An 18,915-nucleotide genomic window follows, 5' to 3' on the forward strand; every position below is an offset into this window, starting at 1 on the left:
GGGAGGGCTGGTCTGCGGCCCCCGCGCCCGGCCGGCTTGGCGCGGAGGCCCGGGGGATGGCGCTGCGGCCTGCGCTCGGCTCCGCCCGGGCCGCCGTGTCCGCACCCTGCCCGCGACTCGGCCACGAGATGAGGTGCTTCTGCTGAGAGGAAAGGTGGGCACAGTCGTGGCCTCCTGCGTGAGCAGCCACAGCGCGCGCGCAGCCCACAGCGCAGCAGAAGCGGCGGACGGACGGACGGCAGCGCCCGCGCCCCCACCTGTCAGGGTGTCCTGGCCACGCCTGAGCCGGCCCGCAGCCGCTGGTGTTCAGGAATGAATGCGGGGCTCGGGCGGGGAAATGGAGAAGGTCCGCGTCTACATGGCCCTCCGGAACGCCACGCTGTGGCCCCCCATGCACACACACCTGCACAACAGCAGTACCGCATGCTTCCGTGTCATCAGACCTTTAATTACATAAGCTGTGTTCAAACATCATGTTCAGAGGGGACATTTTCCAAAGACGCTTGGAAGGGTTGGCAGGTGGTCAGCAGAGCAGCTCAGGCCTCAAGCCCTTCCGCAAAGGCCCTCTGCCAGCCTGGGAGTAACTCCTCCAGGCCCCTTTGCTCTCCGGACTCAGCGATGGCCACAGCAGGGTCAGGCTGTGTAGCTAGCTGACCGACTTCGCCCGGAGATGAGGCCTCAGCACCAGGGAACTTGGTTCCAGGGAGCCCCCAGGCTTTCAACTCCTGGGCGGGTGGATCCAAGGAGACCCGCAGGCGCTCAGGCTTCTGACTCCAACCAGGGTCTGGCAGGGAGGGCCTGGGGCCAAGCAGCTCCTGTCCCTTACCTCCCACCTCCCCTCTGCAGGAGAGACCTAGGTGCAGACCTGCCAGGCAGGTGCCTGCTCCTGTTCATTTCATTCCCATGTGCCCTTTCCCGAATCATTCATGTGTGCCCCTATTCCCACAGAGTCCCCCAAAGGGACTCACAGTTTACAGGTAGCCTGAGCCACTTTGGAACTGGTTTTTCTGTTCAGGGCTTGGCAGATAAAGGTTCCAGCTTCCAGGAGCTTCTGGAGGTTCACACCCTTTGAGAAACAACGCACTAGGTCATGACATGCCTGCAACGCCCAGGGAAATATCAGATGACAGAAAACCGTGATACTGAGAGTACAGGTCCCTCTTATGCCGGGACTGCCCCTGCCTGCAAGGCCCAGCCTCCTGCCGTCTGGGGTTACCCCTGGGACTCTCCTTGTAGAAGATGCCTTAGTCTGTGGATTGGTGTCCAGTGCTGCCACCAGGGAGCGCAGGGGTCTCGACAGTCTTGTTCAGTCCCCATCTCCAGAGCCCTGCACAGGACCTGGCCTGCAGTCGTTGACAAGTGTGTACTGAAGTAGTGAAGACTGCCAGGCAGCATGGATTGGGAGGTGGGGGGGACACACTACCTGAAAAGGCCACCCTGAAAACCCATGACAGGAGCTCACAGGTGCGTCCGTTGTCCTACCTAGTCCTCACTACAGGCCCACAAGAGGTGCTGTCAGCATTCCTGTTTCTTAGGCCCACAGAGGCCCTTTGTTAAGTCACACAGCCTGTCAATGGCAGGACTAGGGTTTAAACCAAGTTCCACCTGGCCCCAAAGTTCAGAAGCAATACGGCTTCCAACCCACCACCGAGGGCCCTCACCGACTCTGACAGAGCTCTGGGGAGGGCCATCTCCTTCTCCAGCCCTCATTCTACACAGAACAAAGATCCAGAGGGAAGGGACTCAGGTCATGGATGTGGCCCTTTCCCTACACCTTGGTGCCTCTCTGTTACCTGGTAACTGCCCTATCACCAAAAAAACCCCTAAACAAAACCATCAGCTCTGTCCTCTGCCTTCAGGGATGGTTCCAGTCAGTTCGGGGCTGTCGCCACTAGGGGGCAGGCGCGCTTACTGTGTGAATGCCCAAGCCAGACAGCATGTAGACAAGGTCCTCAGTGGCCAAGTTTCCAGATGCCCCCTGTGCATAGGGACAGCCTCCAAGTCCTGCCACGGAAGAGTCCACCACACTCACTCCCATCTGGAAACACAAGGATGGTGAAATGTGGGTGTCATTGTGGGGCTCAGAACCTACAAAGCTGTTCCTTGGCAAACCTCCCAATCAACTCCCTAAAATTCCAACAAGTTCTTTACTTTGGCTAAGGATTCTGTTAATGTTTCTCTTTTTAGTTCAACAGTATGCATCTTTTTTGTGGACACCGGTTCCTCTCAACTCCTCACCCTGAGAGGTCTCCTCAGGCCCTTCCGGATCACAAACTCAAAGGAAGTGCCTCCCACAGCTGAGATTTATTTCAGTCCCCTGTTGTTTACTGTGACTCATTTACCCACCCCACCACCGCCGCCTGAGGCTGCTCTCACTTCATGTCGGGTCTCTAAGCCCAGGGGGCTTATCCCATTTCCCTGGGTCTCCACCAGCCATTCTCCCTATGACTGTTCCTTTTTCCTCCCCCATCAGACCTTAACCTGGACAGCTACAATGGAGAAACCAAACCCAGAAAGTTACCGAATCACGTGGCTTAGAGACCTGAGCCTCCAGGAGGTAAGAGAAAGAAGAAGAAAAAAAACCCCACTAAGAAATAAAAAAGGAAAAACACAAACCAACCAAGAAACAAAGATGGCCCAGGATTGCTTTAGCGAACCTAAAGACAACAGGCCAGACTTCAACCAGTGTGACAGCAAGGTCAGACCCAAGACACAGACCCAGCCTGTGGTCAGACACTCAGAACTTTCCTTCTAAGGGGTGGTCAGCCCACAAGAACAAACCTTAAAGGAAACCCAATCTGAAGCCTCAGTTCAATCTTTGGGAACAGCATGAAAGGCTCCCCTGGAGTGACCTCTGCCTGCCTCTCCACTTCCCATCTCCTTGTGGGGGCTCCCCACGTGCATGTGCACAGTCACCGTACTCACAAGGCGGAGGTGTGCATCCTCCCCCAAGCCCCACCTCAGCCTTATAGCACAGGGCTGTCAGCTTCCTGCTTCCCTTTTCCAACTGCTTAACTTCCTCACACCCTCCAAACCTCATTCAGGTCTCTTCTGGCAAATGTTCTCCAACCTCCCCTGCTGGGATGCAGGCCTTCCTTGGCCATGTGCTTCCTCCCTGCATGTGATCTGTCAGAACGCATGGGGATTATCACGAAACTCCCTTGCCTGTCTTCCCTAACACACTCTCATAGGCCAGGGTCACATGTCTGTGTCCACTGTGGCCGGCCCAGGGCCTGGCACACAGCTATGCATGTACACTCACTGAAAGAACACATGAACCTAGCTGTCCTGCCACTAACCCCTTTAGGAGAGTGGACTCATGTCCTGAATACCTGCAAGGCCATCAAGGTGTTGGCCAGGGCCTGGCCATAGGTGTCATGGCAGTGGACAGCCAGAGCAGACACAGGAACCTCGTGCATGACCGCAGACAGCATGTCCTTCATAACCCCTGGGGTTCCCACACCGATGGTGTCCCCCAGGGAGATCTCATAGCAGCCCATTGAGTATATCTTCTTGGTGACCTGGGGAGGCAAGCAAGCAAGTACTTGGAGGACATCGGATTCTTCGGACCTCAGACACAGGGGTCCTGGGCCTGTGTAGAACATCGCCCTGTTTGAAACCCCAAATTCCTGTCAGATCATGGGCTCCTTACGACTGAGTGGGAACTATATTCCCCAATCTACTCACTAGAAAGCAGAGACGTGAGGGCACAGAGCTGGTCACTGGAGCGGCCCTACACTGCAGCCCCATGTCCTCCTGCCCTCTCCTGCTGCTGTGTCTTGGACCTCGTTCCACTCTTACTGCCCCTACACAGTGTCAGAGCCAAGTCCTGGAATCAGTAAGTTCACCTAAGACCTATGATTTCGTGGGTCTGAGGTGCTAGATATATATTTTTAATAGAAGTACATAACTGCTTCAACTTTTAGAAGCTCATCTGCAAATCCCGAAAGTCACTGAATAACCAGTGCAGCATATGCCCCACTTGAGGGGACGCTGCCTCCACAATGAGCTGCCAGAGAAGGTGGAGGGTGTGACAGGGCCAGGGACACAGGTGACACTCAATGGAGGTGTGCCGGGTAGATGGAACAGTGAGTCCCTCAGTGCCCAGGCAGCCGACTGAGGACAGCCGGTGGAGGCAGAGGCTGCAGCAAAGGAGCAGGCTCTGGAGCAGCAGACACTAGGGTACCAGTCCAGTGCAGCGGCTCCCTGGCTGTGGGGCACTGGCAAAGGGCTGATCCTTTTGGAGCTTCCACTGCTTCTTCTGAGAGCCGAGAGTCGTGGTGAGCCTCTGTGGGGAGGCAATGAGGACTGAGGACTGGTGGGACAGGAGGGGAGGCAGAGACGGGAGCGCAGTCAGCACCATGCTCTCCTTGCTGCTATGCTACCCCATGTGCAGGAAGAGCAGGTGGGTTTGGAGGTAAAGTGGGGGTTGAGACCTAGAGTCACCATCTGCAAGCCATGTGGCAAATTATTTAGTCTGCTACCCTGCTTTAGAAATGGAGTAGCATTAACACCACCAAATTGGCAGGGTGACACTGACAGTCAAGCAGCATAAGCTCTGGGGTTGCTCAAACTCAGTTCCCACGCTGCGCTCTCCAGTGCTGACCTGGTCACAGCTCAGAGGACTCGGAGGCCATGGCCCCTCCGACCACCGCAAGGAACCGCAGGGAGCCGGGGAAGGAACCCTTCCTCAGATCACCTCAACTATCACCTGCCATGGACCAGACTGGAAACCAAATCAGAGGCTTTCAGGCTGGGGCAGAGGGGAAGGCTTCAGAGGCATCAGGCCAAGCTGGGAGGCGGGACTCCAGGAGCAGGTGCTGGGCTGCGCTCCCAGAGGCGCTTAGTGAAGGAGCGGGAGAAGGAATGACATCAGTGACCCACCATGAAAGGGTGGCAAGGGGAAGCTCAGGGGCAGGCAAGGTAGACAACCCACAGAAAACCCCCGCCCCAACATACACACACCTCAACTACTTTAGCCGGGGAGATCTTGCCTTCATAGGGGCATCCAAGTACACAGGAGACATACCTGTGGGAGGACAGGGGAGGGATGGTGTCAGTGCCCCTGAGCTCCCCAGCAGGGCTGACGCAGGGTAGCTGTTTGACACAGACACACATCCCTGAAGTAGGGCAGGTCAAATGCCTGGGGGAAAGGCCAAGTCAATACTGCGGAGCCAGAATGAAGGGAATGCTGCGTAATGCCAGGAGGGGGCAGTGGAGAACCAGGGCAGGGCAGGGGAGGGGGGTGCCTATTAGGCCGCTGGCTCCAGAAGCAGGGGTGGCCTGAGAAGCGAAGCCAGGGAAGGCAAAGTGAGGAGGCACCTGAGATGAATGGTAGTGAGATAAAGCAGAACATGTGCCACAAGGGCAGCTGCGGCCTCTGCTCACAGGAATGGATCAAGGACAGATGAAACCCAAGAAGGAACAAAAGGGCTGGGTTGGCCTGGGGCCAAGGATCAGCTGCTCCAGTGGGCTGCCCAAGGATTCACACACTCATTTATTCAACTGATATTTACTGAGTTGCCCACTATGTGCCAGGCACCGGGTCACGCAGTGAACAAGAGGGACAAGGTCCCTATCCTCACGGAGGTGATTTCCAGTTAGGGAGAGAGCCGATAAAAGAGCAACCCAAGGGAAGGGTGCGATGATCTCAGAGTAATGCGCAATGAAGGGAAGAATAGGGGATGTGGCAGGAGCAACTAGGGGAGGCTGACAGGAACTGGGGTGACCCAGGAAGGCCTCAGAGGCCATGATGTGGGAGCTGAGGAGGGGAACAGGTGTGGGAGAGTCCCTGGAAGAGCATTCCAGGCAGAGAGAACAGTGCAGAGGCCCTGGGTGTGCTCAAGCCACAGAACGATGGGCAGAACGGCCGAGGCACAGAGAGCCAGAGGCAGAGCAGCACAGCCTGTGGCTGGACCACTGGGCACGGGCCTGATCACCGCAACTTGCAAGCTGTGGGAAGGAGTCTGGATGGCTGGGTCCTGGTGGGCTTCTGTTCCTATCTGCTCTGCTGGAGCTAAGGCCCCACTGAAGCCTCTCAGAGTCTACAAACTGCTCTGCCTGTGAGAGGCATCACACATGTAATTTCAGGCTCAAAGATCTCAGGGTGTTTTCTCAAACTTCTTTCTGCCCCTTGTACTCCAAACATTGCTGAACAAGGACAGGGAGATGATGAGGAATGAGCACAGGCTTGGGAGTCAGGCAGACCCTAGGGGCCCCTGCTTCCCCATGCACCCTCACTTCCTGAGTGTCCCGGCCCTGTGATGCGGGAAGGAGCCCACCAGGAACACTGGTGTGTGGGCTCTGCCCTTGTGGGGTGCATGGTCTAGAGGGGGCGGGAGGCAGGGGAGAAGCCAACATGCAGTCCAGGGGGCCAGGAGAGCCTGACAAGAGGCACCACACCAGCTGACAGATAGAGAAAGCTCCCTGGAGAAGCTGGCCTCCCCGTGGGGATCTGAAGGATGAGCAGGAGTTAGCGCAAATAGGACGTAGGAGCAAGACAGTGCTGAGTCTATGGAAAGCACGTGCAAAGGCCCAGAGGTGAGAGAGTGGGAGCATGTGACACAAGGAACAAAGTTCCAGTCAAGCTGGAATGCAGTGTGCTGAGGAGATGGGGCTGGAAAGTGAGGAACAGTGAATGAGGAGGCTGCAGAGAAAGGCAGGGTCTTATAAACAGGTTGAAAAGCCCGAAGTCGGGGAGTCATTGACAGGTTTTTAACCAGGGAGTGAGGTGATCAGATGTGCATTTCTGAAAGAGCACTCTGGCTGCAGTGTGAACAGTGGGGCAACCTCACCCTTCAGCCTTCCTGAGCCAGCTGTCATCTGGAAGCAAGGACAGCCCTCCCTGCTGGGAGACTGTGAGGTCACAGTTAAATAACAAACTGGATAACGCCTGGCACTCCTGCCATTAAAGATGTGACGTTGGAGACCTAGGGGCCAAGGGGGCTCTTTAGACATGTGTGAAGAGGAGGTGGTGGAGCTGGGATTCATCTGGCCTCCACAAACCCCAGTTAGTGTCCAGTCCTGCTGGATTCCTCTGGTGAACTGACCCCAAAACCAAATTTGGAGAAAGCACCTGCCAGGATTTGACCACAGCTGCTTGAGGAAAGATGTGGAGTGTGGGCAGCATGCAGCCCGGATGAGGAGTTTGTAGGGGGAGGGTGGCTGGAGTCAGAGCCTGGCCCCCTTCCAGAATGGTACTGAGGGAAAGGCAGTCTTGACTCACCCACGCACAGGGATACCGGCGGCCCGAGCTGCCCTGAAGATGTCGTCGGACCTCTGTAAACTCTCATCAATGGAGCAATTGGTGTTTTTCTTGGTGAACAGCTCCGAGGCAGCTGCAAAGATGGTCACCTCCTTCGCTCCAGCAGCAACCTGCCAACAGCACGGTGAATTCCTTTCAGCCTTCTTCTCTTTGAGGAACACCAGCGTGGCAAAGCCCTTTTCTTACAGCGAATTTTATAATACACAAGTACTGTGGGCTGAACTATGTCCTCCTCAAAAAAAGATCTGTAGGAGTCCCAATCCCCAGCACCTCAGAATGTGGCCTTATCTGGAAATAGGGTGGGTGTAGAAACTGTTAGTTAAAATGAGGTCACAGCGGTCCTGACTCCAATATGAGGGGCGTCCTTCTAAGACGGAGGCCACGTGAAGACACATGCAGAGGGGAAGGCCAGTGAAGATGGAGGCGGGAATGGGAATGAGGTATACAAGCCAAGGAATGCCAAGGACTGCCAATCTTTACCGAAGCTATGGGAGCCATGGAACAGATTGGTCCTCCTGGCCCTCAGAAGGAACCAGCCCTACCAACACATTTTAGACTTCTTGCCTCCAGAGTTGTGAAAGAATACGTTTCTGTTGTTTTAAGCCACCTAGCTTTTTTTTTCTTATGGAAATTAACACAGTGAATTATATCTCCATTAAAGAAACAGCATCACCCTTGGCCTTCCCCCAAAGACCAGCACTGCTGCCGCCATCATCACCCTGGACATCACTCTTAAGAACAGCTTTCTGCCTAAATTCAGAATCAGAATCCCTAATGATGTTCTTGTCCAACCCTCTAAGAAAGAGGGCAGATACTAGCAACCCCTGTGGGGAGTGTGAGCACCTTCTTTAAAGAGGAATGGATAATAATAACAGGAGCCAATGCTTTTTTTTTTTTTTTTTTTTATGGAGCTAATACTTATTAAGTGCTTCCCTTCTCCCAGGCTCTTGGCAAGTAACGCATCGTATCCTCTGAAATCCTCCCAGCACTAGGTACTATGATCAGCTCTAACTTACAGGCAGAATCTGAGGCTCAGGGAGGTTAAGTAGCTGGTTAAGATCAGAGAGCTGAGGGTGCAAGAACCAGGACTGCCTTGGGTCTCTCTGACAGTGCTCATCATTACTTCATACAAACAGCCCAGGACAGGGACTAGGGCCCATTGACAAGACAGGGACCAATGCCATCAATCTCATTTCAGGGACCTCTGCCATCAAGTTTCTTACCGCTGCCTGGAAGCCTTTGATATTTGGGGTCAGGACTGGGTAGTTGATGCCAGGAAATTTCTGGATGCCCTTCAAGACTTCAGCACAGTCAGCCATCTGGGAGCCAAAGGAGACATGGCCACGTCACTGCCAAGGCAGGCAGAGAGCTCAGGTAGAGAAAACATTTTTTTGTTTTGTCTTGTTTTTATGAGAGAGAGAGCGAGAGCGCAAACATGCGCGTGCACAGACAGGGTGAGGGGCAGAGGGAGAAACAGACAGGGACCCGGATGTGGGGCTCGATCTTGGGACTCCAGGATCATGACCTGAGCTGAAGGCAGATGCTTTCTGCCTGAGCCACCCAGGTGCCCTGAGAAAACATTTTTATCACAAAATCTGTTGTCCAGAACCATTGGAGAGTGAGTCCTCTTGCAGAGCTGTGTCTCCCCCGTGCTTTTTTTTTTTTTTAAGATTTTATTTCATTCATTCTTGAGAGACACAGAGAGAGAGGCAGAGACACAGGCAGAAGGAGAAGCAGGCTCCATGCAGGGAGCCCGACGTGGGACCTGATCCTGGGCCTCCAGGATCACGCCCTGGGCCGAAGGCAGCGCCAAACCGCTGAGCCACTGGGGCTGCCCTCCCCCGTGCTTTTACTATCTATTTGACCGCTGATGGGCCAGAAGGCTCTCTGGTGCCAGTAAGTCCCTCAGTTTCTCTCTTTGGCTAATCCTGCCAGCTTCACATAAGCAGTAACAACACTGGCAGCCACTTCCTGAGAATGACTCTGTGTTACTTAACACTCAGCTGAAAAAGGATCTTTCTTCCCACATGATTGTTTCTATGAAAGAGCTGTTGTCTGTCTTTCCCTTTTACAAACCAGACACCACATCTCTAGACAGGGCTAGAGATTCCAGACTTCCAGAGCCAGAAGAGGCCCGAGAGGTAACCCTCAGTCTGGAGAGGGAAAGACCTCAAGGTCCCCAAGTGCACCGGGGGCAAAGCCAAGACAGGAGCCATGCCTCCTGCCTTCCAGGTGATGTTCTTCTGCTGTACCATGCTACTAGAAGTCACCTGAGACCAAGCCAGAGAACTGGAGACCTCTGTTCCCAACCTCTCCTTACTTCCAGAGCAAATGCAAACCTCACCTCTTTCATCTGAGAAATGCTTATTACTGAGGGCTGGGGCTCACCTGGGGAACCCACTTGGGGGACACAAAGCTGGTGGCTTCTATAACAGGGAGTCCTGCTTCTGAAAGCATGTCTATCAGCTTGATTTTTGTAGAAGTAGATACAATATTCTGTAATGGAGAGAGAAATGCCAGAAAAGACAGGTTAGCAACAATGGGAATAAAATGGTCTTAGATCAGTGCCTGGTAGTTCAAAGCTCTGCTACAGCATGCACTTCACTATCTCGGGTTCCAAACATGAACACGAATTCACACATAATCCTTGCCAGGTAGCATTTTGCAGTGGAGGCAGCTTCTCGCCTGAAAAGGAGTTAATATTTACATGGAAACAATATTTTTCTATCATAAAAGTTTTTTCTTAACTGTTAATTTATGACCCCATCATAAACAAATTGAGAGCAATGTGCCATGGCCTGAAAGGGCAGAGAGGACTAACCCTCTGTCTGGGTCTTATGAGATGGGGCCCCCAAAGGATCACACCATCCCCCTTACTGTCTCCTAACTGGCACAGGACTTTGTCCTCACATGATTGACCTATTGCTTCTTTCTATCCCTCCCCTACCATGCCTAGCTGCTCGCCAGATTCTATGGATCCCTCTTTCCAAATCTATCATTCTCCCCTACCTACTACGGCATGGTCTCACTCTAGTAATTCATCCCACACAGGAATCTTTCTAAAACAGTCTCCATTGTTTCACTCTCCTCAAAAGCCTTCCATGGCTCCCTAGTGCTTACAGTATCAGGTAAAAAAAAATTCCAAGAACTGCAAGTCCTTCTCACCAGGCCCTTCCATCCCAACCCTCTCAATCTTTCTTCCATTGCTTTACCTTAATCCATCCCAAAAGTAATTTCTGAGAATTTTCCATGTTTCAGGGATTGTGCTAGGTGCTAGGGATACAGCAGTGAGCAGAACAGACATGATTCTGCTCTCACAGAGCTTACAGTTTATTGTTATCAATAAGCTCTATTATAGCTAGGCTTTCCAAAAAATAAAAAAATAAAAAGCTTCTCTTGATTGTATATGATTGAAAAAAAAATCACGTACAATTATTTCAGAAAACGTGCCCCAAACAAAAGAAAATCCTTAAAATCTCCCAGAGATAACACTAGTAATGCTCTGATAATGTGACATTCTAGATCTGTGTAGTCCAGTACATTAGACACCAGCCATATGTGGTTATTTAAATTTGCATTAACTTAAATAACATAAAAACAAAGTTTCAGTTCCCCGACCACGCTAGCCATATTTTAAATACTCAATAGCCACTTGCCCAGAACAGCTCACATCTAAAATGTTTCCATCTTCACAGCAAGTGCTACTGAACAGCACTGTTCTAGATCCTTTTCTAGGGATCCCTGGGTGGCACAGCGGTTTGGCGCCTGCCTTTGGCCTAGGGCCCGATCCTGGAGACCCAGGATCGAATCCCACATCGGGCTCCTGGTGCATGGAGCCTGCTTCTCCCTCTGCCTGTGTCTCTGCCTCTCTCTCTCTGTGTGTGACTATCATAAATAAATAAAAATAAAATAAAATAGATCCTTTTCTAGACAGATGTTCCCACAGATATATAAAGTCTCTTTACATGAAAAATAAAATTAATGAAAACGTATCTTATTTTATAATCTGCTTCAGTCATTTAACATAGTCTTCTATTAGTAACAGCTTCCTAATCCATTTTATGAAATCATTAAAGTATCTGGACTAAAATAAATAAATAAATAAAGTATCTGGACTTTCTCCGCACTGAGCACTGAGGTGGTTTCCAACTGTTTCATTATGAGGCTGTGAGGAACATCTCTAAGGCTAAGTCTTTGCAGGTGGCCTTCATGATGTTCTTTGGATGAGTCCCCTTACATGGAATTAGAATTACCAGATGAGAGGCATGCCCTCACACTCCCCTTACTCTCCTGCAGCCTTTACCATCTGCACTGCTCCACGAAGCTTTGAGATGGACCCAGGGACACCATACTTTTTGCTCTGCCATTTTAGATTGCTTTACTGTCATGCGCCTGCCTGGCCTCCCTGACTTTGCTCTGTTTTGGGTGGGGTGATCATATCTTGCATAACTCCGTCCATCCCTGCTGTGCCCTCCACAGGCAACTCTTACTGCTCAAAAAACCTCTTTTGGTTGATTTCTATCTTTACCTTTTCATTCTGTAGTCCATCTCGGGCACCAACTTCCACAATTTTCACTTGCTTTGGAAAAGTACCCAGAGAAGAGGTGCTGACCTGCGGTTTAAAAGAGGAAACAAGAGGTAACAGTAGGAGATTGTCACAATTCTCCAAGGCGACAAATCTTTTTTTTTTTTTTTTTTACAAATACTCCTTTTTTTAAATTTTATTTTATTTATGATAGTCACACACACACACAGAGAGAGATAGGCAGAGGGAGAAGCAGGCTCCATGCACCGGGAGCCCGACGTGGGATTCGATCCCGGGTCTCCAGGATCGCGCCCTGGGCCAAAGGCAGGCGCCAAACCGCTGCGCCACCCAGGGATCCCCCAAGGCGACAAACCTAAAAGAACGGATCCACCTTCACTGAGACAAGAAGCAGTATTTCTCACTGTAAACACTATGTACTCTCACATTTGGTTTGTTTTAGAAGGAAGAAAAAAAAGAACCAAAGTATTTCACTGAGGAATGGGCTAGAGAATCATGCTCCCAGTACCGGCCCATTTCCAACTGCCTGTCTGCTAGCTGAACATTTTGGTTGTTTCTTTCACAAACCTGTTTGTACCTCCTAAACTTAGAAGTCCCCAAATAGAACTGTTCAAATTCTAAAGCCCTGTCTGGCTTCATGCTTTCTCAGTAAAAAGCAACACATGCATTCTAATGCTTAAGCCAGAAACCAGATTCATCACCTTACCCGACTCACTATGGGCTTGAAGGTTTTTATCACTTGGTTCCTGCTGATCTCAGTGAACTCATGACTTGTTTCTACTGTCCCACATCCCCCAGTGAGCTCCTTACTTGTCCTCACTTGAGCCTCCCTGAGTGGGGTCCCTATACTGCAGCCCTAAAGGCCTTCCTCCCTCTCAGGGGTCACTGCTCCCTCTGCCCAGAATCCTCTTCACCTGGCTCTTCCACATCTGACTCCTCACTTTTCAGCCAGACAGGCTTCCTCTGACTGCCCTTTGTAAAGCTGCCAATCCCCTGACCCTCAATATTTTCTATTTCAAAACTCTAATTCCTGGGATGCTTGGGTGGCTCAGTTGGTTAAGCGTCTCTCTCTCTCTCTCTTTTTTTTTTAAGATTTTATTTATTTATTCATGAGAGACACAGAGAGGCAGAGAAGCAGGCTCCATGCAGGGAGCCCAATGTGGGACTCGGTCCCAGGACTCCAGGATCACGCCCTGGGCCGAAGGCAGGTGCTCAACCGCTGAGCCACCCAGGTGTCCCAGCATCTGACTCTTGATTTCGGCTCAGGTCATGATCTCAGGGTGGTGAGTCTGAGCCCCACACTGTGCTCCGCGCTGGGCATGGAGCATGCTTGAGATTCTCTCTCCCTCTCCCTCTGTCCCTACCCTTAAAGAAAACCTCTAATTCCTCCAGAGCACTAACAATAATGAGAATAAGCTCTATGAGACTTTGTCTTGACCTCTGTTCCATCCTTTGTGTGTGACCTTGTGCTTGGCACAAACCAGGCACTCACTCATTAAAGTCACCGAAACAATAAATGCGTGAAGGGCATAGCTGCCCTGAGGGGAGGGCATTTCCCAGGTATGGGGAGGAGTAGTTAGCCTTGGACTCTGTGGGGTTTGGGGATGGAGGATGACTTGTTCTGTTACAGTCATAGGCTGGGTGATGACGAGGAGTGGGTCTGAGGAGAGAGGACACCAAAAATTGAACACAGTAAAAAAGGCTTTGAGTCTCCTCCATTTAAAGTCTGCCTCAGGGACGCCTGGGTGGCTCAGCAGTTGAGCACCTGCCTTAGGCTCAGAGCATGATCCCGGAGTTCTGGGATCGAGTCCCACATCGGCCTCCCTGCATGGAGCCTGCTTCTCCCTCTGACTGTGTCTCTGCCTTCTGTCTCACATGAATAAGTAAATAAAATCTTATATAAAAAAAAATTAAAGTCTGCCCCAAATCTGCCCATCCTTACCACCAAACAATATGAGGCTTCTTTTCCCTCTTTTCTTCTGTTCTTCTTAATACTGTAACTCTTCAAATTAACTTTGATTTACCAGATTTAATCTGGGTAAACCCAACTGCAATGGGGCAAGGGGAGAAGTGCACTGGGTGACCTAGTAAGGATCTCAAACTCCTGAAACCCTTGAGGAAGGAAACATTCCGGGCTACGAATCAGCTGGAACTTGAACAATTCACCTGAACTGGCCTCGCTTTCAGTCAGGAAAACTTCCTAGAGACTAAGGTGATGAGCCACTGAATTTCATGAAGTCAACAGGCTAGGTTGGAAGGTCCCTGAAAGTTGGATGTCACTACCACAGGGATGTTCCTATGCTGGTACATTGCCCTAAGTTGATCCCACTGGAATGGAAGCTGCATGAGGCAGGGACTTGGTTTTATCTGTTGCTATAATTCCAAGGCCCTGGGACATAACAGGGGTTTGAAAGATGACTATTGGATGTTGTTGAAAGCAAGCAAGACCTGCCTCCAAGTTCCTTTTACTAGAACAGGACACACTTAATTCCACTTCCTTCCCCATAACAACTCTTCACATAATAATAAAACAATTAATTCACATTAATTAAGCATTTAATATTGGTCAGGCACTTAGAAGAGCTTTTTACATATAAACCCATATCATCCTCTCAATAACCTTATTAGGTAGGAACAATTACAATCCTCATTTTACTGTGAAAAACATGAAGCCCAGAGATTAAGCAACCTTCCCAAGGTCACATTCTGGTTAGCTGGTCACAATCATTATCTGAACCTGGCATTATCTGAACCTGCACAGCCCTGGTTTTTAACCTGTAAACCACCTTCCTGTCCCCCCATTCTTCTCTGGTCTTGGTTAAACACCTAGTTTATTCCCTCTGTACAGCTCAGCTCTGTGGTTAGATGATCTCCTCTAACCACAAAAGTCCTAGGCCAGGCCTCCTGAGGTACAGCGTACCTCTACCAACAGCTAATACCAACTGAAGTCCAGTGCAAACTTCAGGATCAGTACCTTGTTTAGTCCCTACATGGCAGGGGCTATCATTATCTCAACTTCATATAGGAAGAAACAGCCTCAGAAAGATGATGAAAATCACACAGCTAGCAAGTGAAGAAGCCTGACCTTGAACCATCTGTTTCTGATACCAAGCCTATGCTCGTAAACCCACAGAGGGCCTAGGACCACCACCTCATTAAACCCAGAATTTTTTCAAAGCACATAATCATCACCATCTCATGTAATTTTATTGGTTTTTCAAGTTGGAAATACCATCTTTATTTTACACATTAACAACTAGCAGGTGGCCTAGTAGCCATTAAAGTGGTTTTCTGAAGGGCCCACTGCTACGACAGTGTCATTTCCCCACCACACATTTGTAACTCCTACTTTTCTTACTCCTTCTACACTTAAAGCAAAAATTACGCCACCGATTTATCACTTACTGTGAGCTAAACCAACGTCAGATGCTTTACCTACGTTTCCCTTCCTCTCCAGAGAACCCTGGGGCAATGTTTACCTGCGTCATACATGAGAAAACTGAGGTTCAGAGAGCAAGTAATCGTCATTCAACCTAGAAAGTGGCAGCACCACTGGAAGACCCACAGCTTCAGCTGTAGCCCAAACAATTTCTTCAACCCTGAGGAACCAGCTCTGCTACACTTCCCCTGACTCCCTGAGCAGGGGCGGGGGTAAACACCGGGCCCCACGCCCGAAGGACCATTCCAGGGGAGTCGCACACAGCCCGACGCGGCCTCAGTCCTCCTTGGCGCTACCGTAGCTCTCCGAGAGTCCCCAGGCACAACACGGGCTGGAAACGCAGGCGGGGGGGGGGGGGGGAACCTTGCTTTTTTTCCACTCGGAACTGGAAGATTATTCGTGATTTTCACTACAAAGGAGCTTGGAGAGTTCGGAAGCTCTGAGCGAGAAGGCGCCAGGGTGGCCGGGAAGAGCCTTGGACGGAATGAGGACACCTAGGATGGCGCCCCAGGTCTCTACGACCCGGGCAAGTCGTTCCCCATCTCTAGGCCTCAGTCTCCCCGTGCCCCTCAAGGGATCTGCGCGGGACAAAGGATCCAAGACTCCAAGGCCCTCCCGACTGTGGCTTGAGGAGCTGTCCTGCTTGGCCTCTCAGAGAGCAGCCGCCACGGGCCGGGGCCCCGACCCCGACCGTCACGGTGCCCGCAGGGCCGCCCCTCGGCGGGCCGGGGCACTTACAGCCCGGAGAGACGCCAAGCCCACCAGTCTCCGCGGCACCACCTTCCTCAGGGTCGCCATCTTGGCCCAGCTTCCCCCGCGCGCCCCCGCTGAGCCCCACGTGACCGCCGGTCGCCGAGGGGGCGTGTCCTCGCCTTTAGGGCGGGGCTTCTGGGGCGGTGTGATGACGTCAACGCGGGCTCTGTTTTCCAGCTTCCAGGTTTTGATTCTTTGTGGCAAGTTCTTCCTTCTCCCTTACGTTTTTCCTGAGTGCTTCCTACTTGCCACGGCAAAGTGAGGCTAGGACTGTGAAGATAAACAAAGATAATCGAAGGATTTAGAGTCTGCGCGTTGTGGGAAGACAGATACTGATAGTCACACAAACAGTTGTATAATTAGTACCTTTTGCAATAGTAAGATGAAATGTGCCCTGCACTGTTCTGAGTTCTTTGCAAATGTTGACTCTTCCATCACGATCTCCAGGATTCAAATGCAGGCAGTGGACGGGAGGGAGAGAGAGAGCGCACAAGTGAGCGAGAAGCATCCTTGATTTCATACTTTGAGAATAAGTAAGATTTATCCAGGTGAAGAGGGCACGAGAAAAGCTTTCCAGAGAGCAGAGCATATGCAAAGACCCCGAGGCAAAGAAATGGAAGGCTTAGAGCAGTGTTTTACAAAACCCATGTTGTTCTCCATCAATTGGTCGTAACAATCAAGTGGGTGCCAACTTTCTAAGAAAAATAAAAACTATTGGAGTGTATTGCATAAGTAGTAAAGCTAAGAATTGCTTTGCCAATCTTTTGTTGTGATATATGCCAACCAGGTTGCAATGTAAAATAAATTTCTTACTGTAGGCTGCAATTAGAAATGTTTGAAAAAAACATTTAGAAAGATGGAAAGAAGGCCAGAATGACTGCAGAGCAGTGAGGGAGCCGGGATGAACTTCCTAAGATGTATTGACTGGGAACATAACACTGACCTTGGAGAACACGTCAACAGCTATCGTAATAGCAATGCATTTGATGGGTTTTAAGCAAAGAGAGATGATCAAATTTGCATTTTGTGGACAGTCATTGTGGCTACTGGGTGGGTGGATACCCAAGTGGTAAGTGCACTGACAGGCATTTTCAGGGGAGGTGTAGAAGGCACTTTTCCTGCCTTCTGAGGCCTCAGGTTTTAGCTAAGGAGAGAACAAGACCTGAGAAGTGTTTTGTTATGCTTTTGCCACACCAACAATTTCGTCCATCATAACAGAGCAGTACTCACCGAATTCTCAAATCTGCAGCTAGAGGACTGAACGTGACCCAAACTATAGCATGGCATTTGTTTTAAAATACTTATGTAGGGATCCCTGGGTGGCGCAGCGGTTTGGCGCCTGCCTTTGACCCAGGGCGCGATCCTGGAGACCCGGGATCAAATCCCACGTCGGGCTCCCGGTGCATGGAGCCTGCTTCTCCCTCTGCCTGTGTCTCTGCCTCTCTCTCTCTCTCTCTCTCTCTCTCTCTGTGACTATCATAAATAAATAAAAATAAAAATAAAATACTTATGTATTATTTTCATGACTATAATGACATTTACTTTTGTGCACTGAATTGCGCACTGAAAACTACAAACTATTCCTGAAATTAGACAGGAATAAGGGGGCCTGGGTGGCTCACTTGGTTAAGCATCTGCCTTTGACTCAGGTCGTGATCTCCGAGTCCTGGGATAAAGCCCCAAATCAGGCTCCCTGCTCATTGGAGAGTCCGCTTCCCTCTCTCCCTCTGCTCCTCCTCCCTGCTCATGCGTGTGCTCACACTTATCTCTCTGTCAAATAAATAAATAAACAAACCTTTAAAAAAATAAAGAAGAAATAGATGGAAAGGTATTCCATCTACATGAACTGGGAGACAATATTGTTAAGATGTCAGTACTATCCAAAGTTTGGATCTGGGATCCCTGGGTGGCGCAGCGGTTTAGCGCCTGCCTTTGGCCCAGGGCGCGATCCTGGAGACCCGGGATCAAATCCCACGTCGGGCTCCCGTGCATGGAGCCTGCTTCTCCCTCTGCCTATGTCTCTGCCTCTCTCTCTCTCTGTGTGACTATCATAAATAAATAAAAATTAAAAAAAAGTCCAAAGTTTGGATCTGCAAATTCACGTGCAATCCCCAATGTTATTTTTTGCAGAAATAGAAAAATCCAACCTAAAATTAATGTGGAACCTCAAGGGACCTGAATAGCTAAAGTAATCTTGAAAAAGAAGAACAAATTTGGAGGACTAACATTTTCTGATTTCAAAACTTAGTATATTAATAATATAATAATATTATTATAATTAATATAATATAGCATTATATAATAATATAATATTAAAATATTAATAAAATAATAAAAGCAGTGTGGTATAAGCAACAAAAGGAATACATATAGATCAATAGAATACACTAGAATAGAGAACCCAGAAATAAACCCTTGCATATATGGTCAAATAATTTTCAAAAAGGATGTCAAGACCATTCAATGGGGAAAGGACAGCCTTTTCAATAAATGATGCTGGGAAGATTAGAGATCCACATACAAAAGAATGAAATTGGACCCTTACCTGACACTACATACAAATGGATCAAAGACCTAAACGTAAAAGCTAACACTCTAAAGCTCTTTGAAAACAACATGGGGGATAAACTTCATGACATTGGATTTGCCAATGATTTCTTGAATTTGACACCAAAATCACAGACAACAAAAGGAAAGACAGATAAATTGGACTTTATCACGTTTGGGCATCAAAGAATGCTACTATCAAGAATAAAATCGTAACCCACAAAATGGGAGAAAATGTTTGCAAATCATATTCCGATAAGTGATTAATATCCAGAATATTCAAAGAACCTCCTAAAACTCAATAACAAAGGAACAACTCAAAAATGGCAAAACGTAAGTAGACACACACTGTCTCCAAAATAAATACAT

General features: G+C 49.8%; 1 protein-coding gene across 2 annotated transcripts; it reads right to left on the reverse strand.

The window, feature by feature from the left end:
- Positions 1-427: 427 nt before the first annotated feature.
- On the reverse strand, positions 428-16,122 carry HMGCL (3-hydroxy-3-methylglutaryl-CoA lyase). Of its 2 annotated transcripts, XM_055332513.1 has the most exons (10): positions 15,985-16,093; positions 13,750-13,855; positions 11,793-11,876; positions 9,653-9,760; positions 8,488-8,583; positions 7,226-7,374; positions 4,966-5,029; positions 3,333-3,521; positions 1,913-2,038; positions 428-1,066 (listed from the first exon to the last, which is right to left on the reverse strand). In XM_055332513.1, the coding sequence occupies exons 4-10, from the start codon at positions 9,719-9,721 to the stop codon at positions 965-967; spliced, it is 795 nt and encodes a 264-aa protein (XP_055188488.1). In that variant the 5' UTR covers positions 9,722-9,760; positions 11,793-11,876; positions 13,750-13,855; positions 15,985-16,093; the 3' UTR covers positions 428-964. The 2 variants fall into 2 exon arrangements, with proteins under 2 accessions (XP_055188488.1, XP_055188487.1); XM_055332512.1 differs by lacking the exon at positions 13,750-13,855 and having other exon boundaries at positions 15,985-16,122.
- Between the last annotated feature and the right edge of the window lie 2,793 nt (positions 16,123-18,915).

Source organism: Nyctereutes procyonoides, unplaced genomic scaffold (genome assembly GCF_905146905.1).
Source record: "Nyctereutes procyonoides isolate TBG_1078 unplaced genomic scaffold, NYPRO_anot_genome, whole genome shotgun sequence".
Lineage (NCBI taxonomy): Eukaryota > Metazoa > Chordata > Mammalia > Carnivora > Canidae > Nyctereutes > Nyctereutes procyonoides.